The sequence below is a fragment of the Larus michahellis genome, chromosome 7, assembly GCF_964199755.1.
Source record: "Larus michahellis chromosome 7, bLarMic1.1, whole genome shotgun sequence".
NCBI lineage: Eukaryota > Metazoa > Chordata > Aves > Charadriiformes > Laridae > Larus > Larus michahellis.
In genome coordinates, this window is record NC_133902.1 from 54,901,271 (window position 1) to 54,916,933 (window position 15,663).

The 15,663-nt window shown below is 36.5% G+C and overlaps 1 protein-coding gene across 11 annotated transcripts in view; it reads right to left on the reverse strand.

The window, feature by feature from the left end:
• LRP1B (LDL receptor related protein 1B) overlaps window positions 1–15,663 on the reverse strand; it is a 743,839-nt gene that overhangs the window by 255,677 nt on the left and 472,499 nt on the right. For 10 of the 11 annotated variants that reach the window (XM_074595863.1, XM_074595857.1, XM_074595859.1 and 7 more), the window contains 6 exons: window positions 15,451–15,573; window positions 13,667–13,807; window positions 9,285–9,410; window positions 7,259–7,375; window positions 1,739–1,819; window positions 263–430 (listed from right to left, as the gene is read on the reverse strand). In XM_074595863.1, the coding sequence (XP_074451964.1) occupies window positions 263–430; window positions 1,739–1,819; window positions 7,259–7,375; window positions 9,285–9,410; window positions 13,667–13,807; window positions 15,451–15,573 (756 nt within the window). Of the gene's footprint in view, window positions 1–262; window positions 431–1,738; window positions 1,820–7,258; window positions 7,392–9,284; window positions 9,411–13,666; window positions 13,808–15,450; window positions 15,576–15,663 lie in introns of those variants that run through there. The other variant, XM_074595865.1, reaches the window with a different exon arrangement.

Genomic DNA, 15,663 nt, shown 5'->3' on the forward strand with positions numbered 1-15,663 from the left:
ATCACATTTAGCATAATTCAGTATAGTAAAACTACAAAACTTATCTCAATATAATGCCCATTTTGTTTTCAAATACATTCTTCTTCTATAATACACTTCTATATTATCATATTATGCTTGACATATTTTCCATTCCAACCTTTACCAAGGTTAAAAGCATTTTCTCTTTTTCCATTCACTGAAGACGGGTCCTCTGTATTTATCATAAAGCTCTCTCTGTGTCTATAAGTATTAAAATGTGGGAAGAAAAAAAAACGCTAACCTTCCTTGCTGCAGTTTGTTTTGGTTTCATCACTGAAATCTCCACAGTCATTGTCACCATCACACGCCCAATGACTTGGGATACATCTACCATTATAACATCTGAACTGATCAGCAGAACACGAGTGAATACAGCCTAGTTCATCACTTCCATCACCACAGTCGTCATCTGCAAATATTATTATTTTTATTATTTTAAAAGGTAAAAAATGTGAATAAAAGATGCGAGGAGAAGAAGATATTTCCAAGAAGGCAAGAGAAAAATAACATGCAGTAAATAAAATAGTATGTTTACTGACACAGGCATATGGTAAAATTATTTCTGATAGAAGTAACTCCTTAACTCTAATTTACCAACAGCACTTGGCTCTCCGTCATGTTGGACAGTCTAACCCCTTACACTTATTCACATTTATTCGATCACAGACACCAGTAAGCATGAGAAGGCTGTAGATTCTCTTCATTTCTTTAGTCATGTAACTACACAGGCTTTCAAACACAGTGGTTTTACTTTATCCTCAGTGATTCGTTAAGTTAACTTAGACAGTTAAGCATGCACACACACAGAGCTTCATAGAAACCAAAATGGAAACCTGATGTCAGAATTTCTTTTCAGTAGTATTCCAAATGTCGTTTCCATGGACTTGCAACAGTGCAAGGTGGAGAACGACAGCACATAAATAAGGGTGCAATGTAGTTTCTCATTACTTTAATGTTGTAGTCATTACAACAATCTTAAGGCAGTTCCTGTAATTTGATTGTGATCACCAAGGGAGGGAAAAGATAAATATGTCAGGTAAACACTGTAGGGTCTCCTTGCACAGAATTTCAGTAAGCACACTGTGACAATTTGGAGAATTTGTCCATTTACGGCTATGAATCCCTGTCAGCCTCATAAGATTATAGTAATATTGAAATGCTACGGTGGATGTAGAACCAACCCAACGTTATTAGGAGTGATGTGACATCGCGCCCATATCACAAGCTCCAAGAGAAGATTCATTTGAACAGCTGCCATTCAAATATGTGCTCTTTCAGACTAAAGAAATAACTACATTGTAAAGTCTTCTTAGGCTTTGCTCTTGAGGATGCTATTTATTAATTTGAACTTGCCCACAAACAGAAATCAGATATTTTGGCCACTGGAACTATTTTGCTTTCTAAAAGTAGAAAATGCTTTCATAAGCAATAACTTAGCTGCCTTTTTTTTTTTTAGTAATGAAAGTTTACACCACACTTCTTTCTACAGAATATACTATTTGTAACTATTACCATATCCACTGCATCATTCCGTATGTAAAGCTTATTATTGCTGCTCTCTAGGCCAGGTCAGTAATTTAAAAACGCTGTATTTATTCTCTGACCACTTACAAGCCAAACTAGCAATATCAGTTTCAGAAGAAAAGAGTGAGCATCAAAGCAATATTTATGTAACATCTCCCATATTCATTTCAGATATAGAACGCTTGATACTTGCCTGAATCACATAGCCATTTGCTGCTAATGCACCTTCCATTTTTGCATATAAATTGAGTTAGTGGCTCACACGTTGGGAATTCTGCGAAAGTGTTCAAAAAGAAATAAGAACTATTTAATGTATATCCTCTTTAATTCTTCCACTCTCCTACATGCATAAATTACACAAGTGTATTGTATTAAACATTTGCACCTGCCAGATATTTAATCTGGGGAGGAGAAAAAGGTGAGACACCAAAAAAAGAGGATAAAAAGGCTTTTAACTGTAAATATTAGTCCAAACCCTATCCTTTCTCAACACACATCATTGAAATGCATTACTCTGCGTCATACAACATGATCCTATATTCCCATCAGACCACGGTTGTCTCTACCACTAAGCATGCTAATATTTACGCCTATATTGTACATCGCAACTAAATATTATAGCCTGATGAGTAATACAAACCATATTTTCAATGTGTTTATTTATATAAAAAAGTTCTCCAATTGCAATAACACTGACAGTAAAAGACAGGAAATGGAAGACTATAATATGAGAAGGCTAAGACCAAAGCAGAACAGTCAAGACAAAGTTGCTGTACACCGACATAATACAATCCAAAAGTAAAATGTCAGTATTTACAATCATTTCTTCCAAGCATTCCAGTAAAAGCAGTAGAAAACCGAGCCAATAACATTCATAGAGACTCCTCTATATCAGAGATTTGTTTTTATAATTGTTTGATATGCTTCTGCATGGAACAACTAATTTTTTCAGACTTCTTTTTCTTCTAAAACCAATGACATAGCTAGGCACGTGTATTCATACCACTAACATTTTAAACAGCGCTTGTACTCACCCAGTTTGGAAAAATCTACTTTACAAAACCTAGCATTTCATAGGAAACAATCTAAAAGTCTAACTTTATTCAAAAGGAATAAGAAAGAGTCTAAATTCTCTATACAGACCATCAAGAGAATAAGACACCTCTCAGTAACTGATATCTAATGCAAACCAAAGACGACAATGTGAACGATCTCCCTGAACTGCTACTTCAAGGTGTCTGTCCTTCACTGAAGGATTTCAGGTTGGAAATTCCTGCACAGTACATTCTAAACGCAACAGAAAGAAACATCCAAAATCATGCATAGTCCCGTCAGCCACACCAAAAGTGCCCAAGATTAGAACAAATCTCCAAGTGTATTTCTCATTAAGTTGCTCCAGCTAGATTGGGTTCTTCTAGTGTTGTCACAACTGAGACTACCAAGCTAAGCTTCACAATGATTTTGAGAATTAGGCCATGTAATTAGTACTGAAGAGTTCTTCTAAACTTTAAAAACATGCCACATCAACTTTTCTTAAGGACAAGAATTGAAATAGTCAATGAATTTCTGACTTGGGTTCGCTGTCTCTTGCCCTCTTTGGTGCAGATAACATTTTAAAGTTAATTCAAAAGTTGTTGGGGTTTTTTTGTTTGGTTGGTTGGTTGGTTTTGGGTTTTTTTTGTTGTTTTGTCTTTTTGTTGTTGTTTTTTTTTGTTTGTTTGTTGTTTTTTTTTCTTTTACCAGAAACTCAGGGAAAGTTTTGGCCTAAAAAAGTGACACATGAAACACCAAATCATACCAGCTACATCAAACAGTAATATTTAGAGATCACCAAGAACATCCCAAGACTGAAGTGATTATTCTGCTTCAACTCAGAAAAAGGTGCGAAGAAAAGTTAGCACTTATGACAACACTTTGTCAATAACTCCTAGAAAAGGTTGTGGGCTTTGGTTTGTGTTTTGTTTTGGTTTTGTTTGTTTTTGTTTGTTTGTTGGGGTTTTTTGTTTGTTTTTTTAATTTAACAAAAGAGAGAAAAAGCTGTTTTTCCTGGAGGAAGGCATTACAGTGACAACAGAAATCTGTTCCAAGACAAATAATGGAGATGTGCAACTACGATGGTACTTAGATACTTAAGTACCTTAAATGCTCCAAGCAAAGCTGAAAGCAATTTTTAATTTAGCTTTTTATCTGTTCAATAATTTTCCCACAAATTTAACTAATTTTCCCCTTAACCATACATGAATGTCTTCATGACTTTATTTTTTTTAATGTTCATCTGTCTACCCAACAAGACCTGTATAAAGAGACTGAAACTAATTAAAATGAATTGTGATTACCCTCAGCCCACCACAGTCTTTCCAAGGATGTTTTGCACTATCTCCAGTGTTTGCTTCTCGTAGCCCCAGCCTCCACCATCATCCACAGCTCCCTCTCACATCCTAGAGGACAGGCACAATATGTCCCCTCCTTGTCCCTGTGGTCTCCCCAGTACTCCTTCCCTTTCTTATTTCACAGAAAATAGACGAACATCCTGTAGCTGATTCACAGCCATCCCTGTGCTGATTGCCCTGCAGACAAAGAAAGCAAGAATGGTGCCTCTTGAGCTCACAGGGAAGTCTCTCCACAGTGTAGACACCGATCTCGTTTCTCTCTGCTATCCAGCTGTTTTGTAAAACTCTGGTTCTTTGAGACTTCTTTCACCCTTTTGTTACTGAGGACAAATGGTATGACAACAAACTGATAAACACATGGACACAAAAAGTGACCACGGGTCTTGTTTCCTTTATGAAAGCAGCAGAAAAATAAAGACATTTTCTTTCATTTTAAAATAAAGACATTTTCACATTTTCTTCAGAAATGTCATGCTTCTTAGTAAATCTGGTTGTATCTTAAGACAAAGTGTATGTGTTATGATGCTAGCATTATCTTTCCAGTCCTGCTCACCCCAGCACTATGCCACTATAAGTATGCTTAAGTTCTTGAATCAAAAGGAGACAAAAGCTATTCATAGTTGAAGACTGGTGCAGCTAAAAATCAAAGATTTGTAATGGTAACAAAAAGCAAACCATGGTTTTACTTTTAATATAAAAATTTGCAAATACAAGAAGAATTTTGAAATGTTTCATAGAAGAAGATATATAACACTAAATAGAACAGCTAAGTGAATACCATTAGCATGCCCATTAGCCATCAAATTATAAGCAGAATGAAAAATGTAATATTTGACACATTTGCACAACATTTGCACAGTGCTCAAGGATAAAGAAACGAGATTCTAAAACATGAAACATGCTTGAAGCTTGGCGAAACTGAAAAACAAGAGGTGAAATAAATGCAGATTAAATGATCTGAAGAAATATTCCAGACCAGCTGACATGGCTACCAAGATGATTAAGGGCTACCAAGATGATGAGGGGACTGGAACACCTCTCTTATGAAGAAAGGCTGAGGGATTTGGGTCTCTTCAGTCTGGAAAAAAGACGGCTGAGGGGGAATCTTATCAACACTTATAAATACTTAAAGGGTGGGTGTCAGGAGGATGGGGCCAGGCTCTTTTCAGTGGTGCCCAGCGACAGGACAAGGAGTAACGGGCACAAATTTGAGCATAGGAAGTTCCACCTAAACATGAGGAGGAACTTCTTTGCTGTGAGGGTGGCAGAGCCCTGGCACAGGCTGCCCAGAGAGGTGGCGGAGTCTCCGTCTCTGGAGACATTCCAAACCCGCCTGGACGCGTTCCTGTGCCACCTGCTGTGGGTGACCCTGCTCTGGCAGGGGGTTGGACTAGATGATCTCCAGAGGGCCCTTCCAACCCCTGCCAGTCTGTGATACCAAACAAAACACACGGGAAAAAATTACAAAGATGACATTAACATCTGCATATTGATAAGGTGTTTAAGAACACAAGGTACAGTTAGTCAGATAAACTGTTATAGCACCAAGCATCATGTGTACCACTACACAGAATGTGATAATTTTAGAGCTGGCAAAATACAGTGAGTCCACAGGGATCACCTTTCTACCTCCCTACACAACAGAACTTACTTGATTTGAAGCATGGCAATTAGAAATCTACCTTAATAACACTCTCATTTGTAGTCACATAATGACTTTATTTTGATACAGATTTTATTAAATGTTATGTATTTTGAAATAACCGATCAAATATCAGTTACTGTCAATATAAAGTGAGCTTTCTTTTTTTTCTGGTTTATATCACCATTAATAGAAGAAAAAGGAAGAAAGTAATAACAAATAAGACAAGAGAAAGCAGGTGGATATTCCAGGAAATAGAACAACTATTTACATGTAAAAATCTTGAATGCAGTTACAGAAGAAGGAGATATTGAGAATTACACATGGACTTAAAAAGTAACAACATAAACTCAACTAATGGATCACGAATAATTAAAAATTAAACAAACTTAAGGGATTATGTATAAACATAATTTACTGATGGGATCCTACATGTTGCCTTCCATAGATTCTCTGGTAATTGAGGTCCTGGAGATTTATGTTTATGGAACTCAGGGCATCATGGCACCAGCACATGATCATGGCGTCAGCCCATGACTTTTATTTATGCATTTACTTTCTATTTTTTTTCCCCTGCTCTCCACTGCAAGTGCTTCATAGGCATAGAGATATTTGAAAAAAAACAAAAAAACAAACTGTCATCAGCAGTAGAACTTTAATAACTACAGAAAGGGTTTACAGCGGTAAGAAGTTTAAAAAAAGAAAAAAGGTAATGTTTTATGAACTACATTGCTTTTATAGTTTGACTTTGATTAAGAAACAATATATTTTGATGACAAGTGAATCAAGTTAGAATATCAGCCTGAGAAAAATACAGGTCTAACTACTAAGTATCCTAACAAGTACACTTTAGGTTTTAATTTCTTTTGTGCACAACCTGTCACTTCATGTTTACACGGCTGATGCTACTAAAATAATCAGTCAGCATTCTTTCTTGAAAACTCTTGATAAGTACTTTCAGAAACATATCCTATTATATTGCAACACACTTACTAACTCATATTAGTAATTCAAATATCACAAACATTACCTTGTAAACAGGGAACACCCTGATGCAATAGTTCACAGACCACTCATTGACCCTTTTGCTCTCAGACTCACACGAGTTACCTGTGACCTACCAAACAGATGAAGGCAGCCACGCTGACTCATAAACACCTTAATTGTTTGGAAGCAGCTGATTAGAGAGAAGCACCTCCCTTTGCCATATCTCAGAAAAGCAGCAATCAGCAGAGGTGCTGATGCTGTCTCATGATACAACCAAGAATGACTAATTTTTTCTGCAAAATACAACATCAAAACATCCTTCTGTTCAGCCTTGAAACAGTCTCATTTTATTGACATCTAGAATATGCTGAAGGGGCCCATGTGACGAGGTGTGTGGCTGAGATAAATATCAATTTCTGAGGGTGACAGTATTTGCTAACGTGCTGTAAATTAGGAACGTGTTGACTGATCTGAATATTTGGTACTCAATAATAGAAAATGCAGCCTTTACTTTGGGTTTATTTAGTAATCAAATAAATTATATTTGGAATTTCAGAAAGAATATTATCAGTTCATATAAAAACAAGAAGGCCCCTCATAATTCTATCCAAAAGTTCAGGTGAAATGAGATCCGTATCTGTTTAACTTCTTATAGAATAATTTTATTTTTTCCCCCAAAATAAAGTTTACTTACCACAGGATGTCATTTCATCGGTTTCATCTCCACAGTCATCCTCCCTGTCACATAGCCATGATGTCGGAATACAGCGTCCATTCCCACAAGAAAATTGGTCAACCTGACACGTTCTTGCTGTCAAGACAAAACACTCCAAAAATGCAAGGGAAATGGACTAAACCTGTTAGGTCCCTTGGTGCACGTCTGTCTGTAGAAGTTTCAAGTCTGGAGGGCATCTCCTGGCCTGCTGCTCATTGTACCTGATCTGACTAAACATCATTCACCTGCTTTCATTTCAGAGAAAGCTGAGGTCACCTGCAGGACTGTGTTCTGCCTCCAATGTAGAATTCTTAGTGGTATCTTCAACGTATGACAAAAAAAAGTTTTATATGTAATTATACAAAACTAGGTGGTAAAAGAGCATTGATGTTTGGTAAAATAACATTAGTGCTAGAGTTGAAAAAAACAAAAATCAAGGCTTAAAAATGCCTAGCTTGGAATATTAACAAGTTGTATTTCATAACACGAACAATGATCCAGTGAGATTCGTATTTACCCAGAAAAATGGTACTACAGTATGGGTGTGATGTGCCTGGCCTCACTGTTCTTAGAATCTTTTGCCTTTGCAAATATGCAACTGTAATGACTCATTAAAGGAAAAGGTGTGTGTCTTCTGAAGAAATAAAGATCACTAAAAGAAATCACGCTATATAACTACATAAATTACTTTGAGACCTGATTAACAGTAAAACTTCCATAAAAATCTAACATATAAAAGTGACATTACTTAATAATTTTGTTTATTCTAAATGTGAACCCATAACTACAATGCCAGTGATAGTGACGCAGATTTTGATTCCAAATTTAAGCTTTTAGAGTTCATCTATATGTCATTCCATACTTCAAAAAAATGACTGAGATGACAGAAACCCCAATAATCAAAATAATATTCCTTCATTTGCTATTCTCAATTACCATTTTCCTTTTTCTTGCTGAAAATAGCCCAAAATGCAATAGAAGAATAGGAGTTTAAAATATTTCAAAGTAGTGGGTTTTTAAACACGAATAGTGTTTGCCACTGCAGGACCAAAAGCAAGAACAAGAATACAAAATTCAACCCACCGCCAACTGACATAGGGAGGGAAATATGCTCTTCAAATCAGACTCTTGTCCTACAAGCAAACCGCTGAATATTAAAGAATATCAAGATGTATTAGAATCCATATGAATACTGTGATATGGATTCTAAGAGGTGATATGGACACTATAGGTCTGCATTTGCACCAGCGGTCTTCTAAGCCAAACCGCGCAAGTAACAAAGTGGACAGGTTATTACACACATGAAAATTTAAATCAAGGAAAATGACTTCAGGGAATATTTTAATACACAACGTATGCTGTCTGTCACTACATTTCAGTTTAAAACCGTCATCAGCTTATTGATGTCTATTGATATTTTGTACATCAGATATTTAATGACTGTTTAGTGTACACTACTGCTAAGCACTAAATATCACTTCCATATATGCAAAGGACAGACTTGGAACTCCATGAATTATTGCAGTGGAATAAGTAAACAATCTCCACCTTGGTATTTCCTTAAAAATCCACTATGCACTTAATAACTTACAAATGAAAACAATTTCAAGCTACCAAGGGGAAACTGAATAGCTAATTATGCTTTTGTCAGCATAAAATAAAATTTACTAGTGATACGGCACTCATCACAGCATGTTAACAAACAAAATTCCAACTGCTAAAAAAGATTTAGCAGGGACAAGTTTGTACCCAAGCACTGCTTTGACAGCCAACCCACATGGACAGCTTAAGTGCTGAATTACTTTGGAAAGCACAGTCAAGCACAAAGATTAAGTAAAATATAATTTATTTTCCAGCCTTAGTGGCATCAAAATCCGAATTAATTTAAAATGGCAATAATCAGATTACTAGTAGCAGATTGGTTCACTTCACTTCAGAGAAGTCTTGAACTGTTTATAGAGATGGAGTTAGAGAACTCGTATGCACAACCAAGTAAAATTTTTACCTGCACAGGTTTTATTTGATTCGTCTTCATTATTACCACAATCATTAGCTCCATCACAAAGCCACCTCTTGGGAATGCAGCGATTATTTTGGCATTTAAACTGATCATCGGGACAACTATGATTGACTAGGGAGAAAAAAAAGAGAGGTTTTTTTTCCTAAGAAAACAATCAAAGAAAATCAGCTGAAAATAATACACTAAATGGTATTCCCTGGCAATGCAGTTAGTATGGTTATCTTGTATATATAATCACCATGACACAAAAATTGTTCAGCAAATCAGTCAATTAAAAAAATATTGCAGTACTTTGATCATAAATTAAACAATACATAGTAAAGATTCTCTGATCATACTACTGTCACTATAGAGATCCTCTTCTATGAACTACTGGGTGATAAAAGGTAGCAGCATTTTACAACGTTGCTATTTCCTTGAAGAAAAATATCCTCAATCACACTTTATCAACCTGATGAGGTTTGCAAACTGAAGCGCATATAAACAAAACACCAAAGGGAACAGAAGCAAGTTGCAAAGTGCAAAATATTATACCACAGTGAGCAGGGATTTGTGCAGGTACCAAAATGCTTCTAAAATGATGCACATTACTGTCAATGGCCACACATAGATCTGCTGTTTACTTACCATGAAATTGTAGGTGTCAAAAAGTGAAATATGCAACACAGTGTAAAACTGACAAAAAAATCTAGTATTCAGGAGTGAACAAGGTATCTCACAAACATGTTTTTGCTAGCTACCAAGCGTCACGGGAAGGATGAAATTATGTAAATACTACTGGCCTGCTCTTGCAGCTGTAGTAAATATATATGTTCTGCTTCTTTTATGCTAATAACAGGATCTATTATTAGCAGGTCTTGCTAATCTTGATCTACGCAAGAGCAGTAAACTATACACACTTTGAAACGCTGGGTTAAAAATAATCTCAAGCTATTTTCCACCTATTCAGCCATCCACAGTCTCTTTTTAAAGTTTAACATATATCTGGAAACAAATGGTATTTAAAATGAAAGGACGTCTTCCAGGCTTATCCTTGACATTTCAGTAGCTTTTATCTTTGACCTTTCTACCTATTCTTCCTATTGAAAACAACACAGAGCGAGTGCGATATCAATAGCACATGAACCCTTCATGAGTGCTTTGTGTGGAGGGTGCAAGAACATTGGAAGATTAATTAATAATCCGAGCAGAACAGCATTTCAAGTCTCGTAATAATTATGAAGCAACCTAGTTTGCAATGTGACTGGAGAACAAAAATGTTACATCCATGTAATAAAGTTAAACATCAAAGTCACTTTTTTTAAAAATTGACTTCAATACTAGATATAAATATTGTTTTTAAAGGTGCTTGGTTTTGCTCATATATATTTATTAATATGTTGTGTGCGTATGCTATTCATGATTACAAATATTGCAGACTAACTCAAAAAGAACTATTGAAGTTACTATAGCAACTGCTGAAAAGAGATTACTGTTATCATACTGGCCACTTAAACTATATATCACATACAGATTTGGGACCAGATTATTTATATCTGTATAAATCCTTTGAGAATTACAAGCTTTGATCTATGAATGGGTCTAAATTACACTAATTTAAATGAGAATCAAGTCAACTCTGCCAAAAGATTTTCTTTTTCACTGTCTTTATTAGTTGAGCTCCTTATTTAAGTGTAAGAATCCCTGTTATTAAAGTAAAATATTAGTAAGCACTAGAATTCAGAACTGGACAAATGTTTTGAAAATAATTAGGACTGAAATCTGTAATGACTACTACACGGAGCTATCAAAATACATAAATGCAGGAAAAAAGAAAAACTGGCTATGTAACAGCCATACAGAAAAAGACCTAGACACTACAGAGGATCACAAGCTCAGTGTGTATCAGGAACATCAGGCCAGTGCGACGCAGACAAGATTTACCCAAGGATGCATAAACAGGACTATCAACCCTCGCAAACGCGTTCTCTCAGTCTGATCACCGTTACGAAGGCCTCAGCAGACGTATATATGTCCAGTTTTGGACATCCAACCCCAAGGATCACCTCGCAAAGTTCAGAAAAGAGCAATGAAATCTAAAAAAAACCATAGTCTACTGGGGAAAAAAGAAAAGGGAACAGATTAGAGTTGTTTTGTCTCAAAGCGATAAGAATGTGAGACTATGATAAGAGTTTTCAGACACATAGGACAATGCTGCCCAGAAGAAGAGTGTATCAGTTCTTCGTGTCTACAAATGATAGGGAAAAAATGTATTTTCATTTCAGTAAAGCAGATTTGATTTAGAGAAATGATGTAATGACAGAAATAGGAAGCACTGTGACAAACCGAGTAAGAAAAGGAATTTTCACTGCTGAAACTCGAATTTTATAGCAGGCTATCTAAGTATCTTCCAGGAAAGACACAGATACATAATGGGTATGTTTTCTATTCTTTTTCATTTCAACACCAACACTCTACGGGAAAAACCCCAACAACCTAACTCTAGTAAAACTGTATTTTTAAAAACAAAGTATATCTAATTTAAAAGCGGAATTGGGGGATGGGGGTGGTAGGTTAGTCTCTGCTGTTGCTGGTTTTGTTTTGATTTGGGTTTTTTGCTGGAGTTTCTGTGGTGGGTTGTGCGTTTTTTTTGTTTTGTTTTGTGGTTTTTTTTGGTTTTGTTTTTGGGGTTTTTTTTTTAAGAAATACATTAGAAAATTACAGAAATGTTTACGGTTGGAAGGGACCTGTTAAAATCACCTAGTCTAATCCCCTGCTCAAGCAGGGCCAACTACAGCAGGTTTCCCAGGACCATGTCCATATGAATTTCAAGTATCTCCACAGACAGAAACTCCTTAACCTCTCTGGGCAATCTTTTCTAGTGTTTGACTATGCTCACAATAAAAAAGTGTTTTCTTGGGTTCAGATAACATGCCATGCTTTTCAATTTGTGACAATTAGCTCTTCCCCTGATAGTGAGAAGAGCCTGGCTCCCTCTTCTTCATTCCCCCCCATCAGGCATTTATACATATTGGTAAGATCCCTCCTGAGCCTCCCTTCCCTGCAGACTGAACAATCCCAGCACTCCCAACTTCTGGGACAGATATGCCAGTCCCTTAATCATCTTAGTGATCCTTTCCTGGACTCGCTTCAGTAAGTCCCTTTCTTTCTCATGCTGGGGAGTTCAGAACTGGACACAGTTCTCCAGACATGACCTTGTCAGGGCTGAGTAGAGGGAAAGGATCACCTCCCTCAACCTGATGGCAATGCTCTTCCTAAAGCAGCACAGGCTGCTCCTGGCTGCCTTTGCCATGAGGTGCATTGCTGGCTAATGGTCAGCTTGTTGCCCACCAAGACCCCAAGGTCCTTGTTGGCAAAGCTGCTTTCTAGCTGGGTGATCCCCAGAATACACTGATGCCTGGAGTTATTCCTCCCCAGAAGCATTTCTGGTTGCTGAATTTTACCATATTCCTCTCCATCCAATTCTCCAGCCTGTCAAGGCTGCTCTGAATGGCAGCACACTCATCTGGTGTATGAGCCACTCTTTCCAGGTTGGTATCATCCACAACCTTGCCAAGTTTGCACTCTGTACAAATCATTAATGAAGAGGTTACTGACCCGAGTATTAACCCTTGGTGTACACTGCTAGTGACTTATCTCTGGACATTGTGCCACTGATCACAAGCCCCAAAGTCTGGCTGGGCTGTTTAGATAGTTTCCAATCCACCTTGCTGCCCACTTACCTAACCCGTCCTGTGTCAGTTTGTTATGAGGATGTTTCGGCAGACAGTGTCAAACGCCTTACTAAACTTGAGATAAACAATATCCACTGATTTTCCCTTATCCACCAAGCTATTCACATCATTGTAGAAGGCTATGAGGTCGGCTAAGCATGACTTCCCTTCATAAACCCATGCTGACTACTCCCCATCGCTTTCTTGTCCTTCATGTGTTTGGAAATGGCTTACAGGACTAATTGCTCCATCACTTTCTTAGAAGTTGAGGGAAGGCCGGCCCTGCTTTATGAAGGTTGGACTCGAGATATTCTGAGGCCCCTTCCAACCTGAATAAGCCCGTGACCCATATAAAACAGTGCAATAGTGGGAAACAAAGCAAAAAATACCAATGTTTAAAGAATCAGAAGTGATGATGTCAAAACCAAAAGATGACTGCTCTTGTACTATGATATGAAATGAATACATGAGCATCATTTAAAAGGACTACTATTATTATAAGCAGGAAACAAAGAAAAGGAAAGATTTACATGAATGACCTAAGGATTATCACTTTTGTTCGACTCCCCTTAGACTTATATTATTTTGTTTCCCATTTTTAAAATGAAGTATGAATTGTGGGTTAAATATGTAAAAATGTAAAAGCATACATACAGCAAATTTCAGAGTGCTCATCACTGCCATCCAGACAGTCATCATCCCCATCACAGCGCCAGCGATCCTGGATACAGCGCTTATTGTTACACTGAAACTGTTCAGCGTGGCACAACTGTGGCAGCACTTCTCCATGTTTAACTAGGAAAAATAGCCAAGAAGCACATCTATTTTATCAGCTTGATACAAAATGCAATACCACCTCTACATAAATAGATAAATAGATACAGATTCTTGTTATCACCCTTCAGAACATTTTTTTAGTAAACTTTGCGTATTTGAGGTAATTCCACCTGAAGCCTGTAGCAGCATGCATATCTGAGTGTATGGTTGAGGCAGTATATTTTTAATAAACAGGAGAACTCGGAACAGGATGGCACTCGAACTGTTTTTTAAACTGGTGCGTAGTTGATAGTGTTAAAATATCAGTTTATAGTATTGCAATGCCTCATCAGCAGTGAAAAGAAAATATTCTTACAGACACAGACCAAATTCTTGTGCATGTTAAAGGGCTAGAAAATGATTACTGAAAAGCTCATTCTTGTATCCAAGCAACAACTCAAACACCTGCATTATGCACTGGTACAGACTCGGCAAAGAAGAAAGGATAAAATTCTGTTGAGGTAGAATTAAGTAGCAAGCTACAAGCTTATTGATAAATCCAGACAGATACATTTCTCAGCATAAAGTTCAGAATCCTTAATGTGTAAATACCACAAATCACGCTATGACCCTATGAGGAACATCAAAGTCCTTGGAAAAAGCTGGGCAATGAAGTGTGTTGGGCAAAAAGCAGGAAGCCTGCTTCATTCAGATCTGAAAGTGTCTAACCTCTCTTCCTAATGCTTACATTCCATCTTACCAGTGAGAAGTCCAACTTCCAGTATTTTCTGCTAAAAAGAAAAAAGTTTTCTTTAGCAACAGTGATGGCTCTGGCAGCCATGCATTTGGGTCAAATTCAAGGTAATCGCAAGCTAAATAATTTTCACCATGTTATGAAATAATCCTTATGCTTTACTCATCTCTACTGGGTTCATTGCTGGAGATCTGTGTAAAGTTTTACACACTTCAAGAAAATGATCAATGAGATTAAAACAAACAAACAAATAAAAAAACATAAACAAGCAGAGAATTTTGAGTAAGTTACAAATACCAAGTCTAAACATTTTAAAAAATACCTGTATTATCTGATGAGTTATTCTTTTTAATTGACAATCCCACATTTTATTATTAACACTTCTTTTTTTTTTTTTTTTTTTTTAAAAATTGGCATTTCAATGAAAATATCCAAGGAAGAGATTCAAGAAAAAGACAGCAAAATTTGTGTAGTCTGTGTCAGGACCTATTATATACAAATATATCTGCTTGACATATTTTATGAACAGCACGAACATTTTCTATGTGGGAATTCAATTTAAGATACTTAGTCCATATAAAATAACCTGAAACCAGTTTATATAGATTTTATCACATTTTCTGGTATTTCTGATATTCTTTAAAAGAGGTCAGTGAAATATTTAAGTGCTTTATCATATCAGACATTCTGAAATATTTTCCAATGCATTTCATTCTCAAATGTTGTGTACTATATATTTTGTATTTTTTGAAAAATCTTTATTTTATTTAATAAACTCTCTTCAATTAGAATCTTCATTCAAGGAATATTTCTTTGTCTTATAGAACCACAAAAAGGCTCTAGGAGACCGCACTTTCTTGGTTTATTTTCAGATTTGACTTGATCCCTTAACAGCAGCATCAACTCAGATGTTCTTTAAAAATCTTACTTGAGCAGGTTGTACTGTTTTCCTCCAAAAGTTGATTATCAGCACAGGCACAAACTCTACCTCCAGGAATGGCTAAACAAAGAGTGCTGCAGCCTCCATTATTAACACGACATGCATTATCACCTGTGAAAATAAAAAAGCAACTTTAAAACTAACAGCCATGCTAGAACAAAAGATATTTTCTTTTTTAGAATATAAGCACATGAATAATAT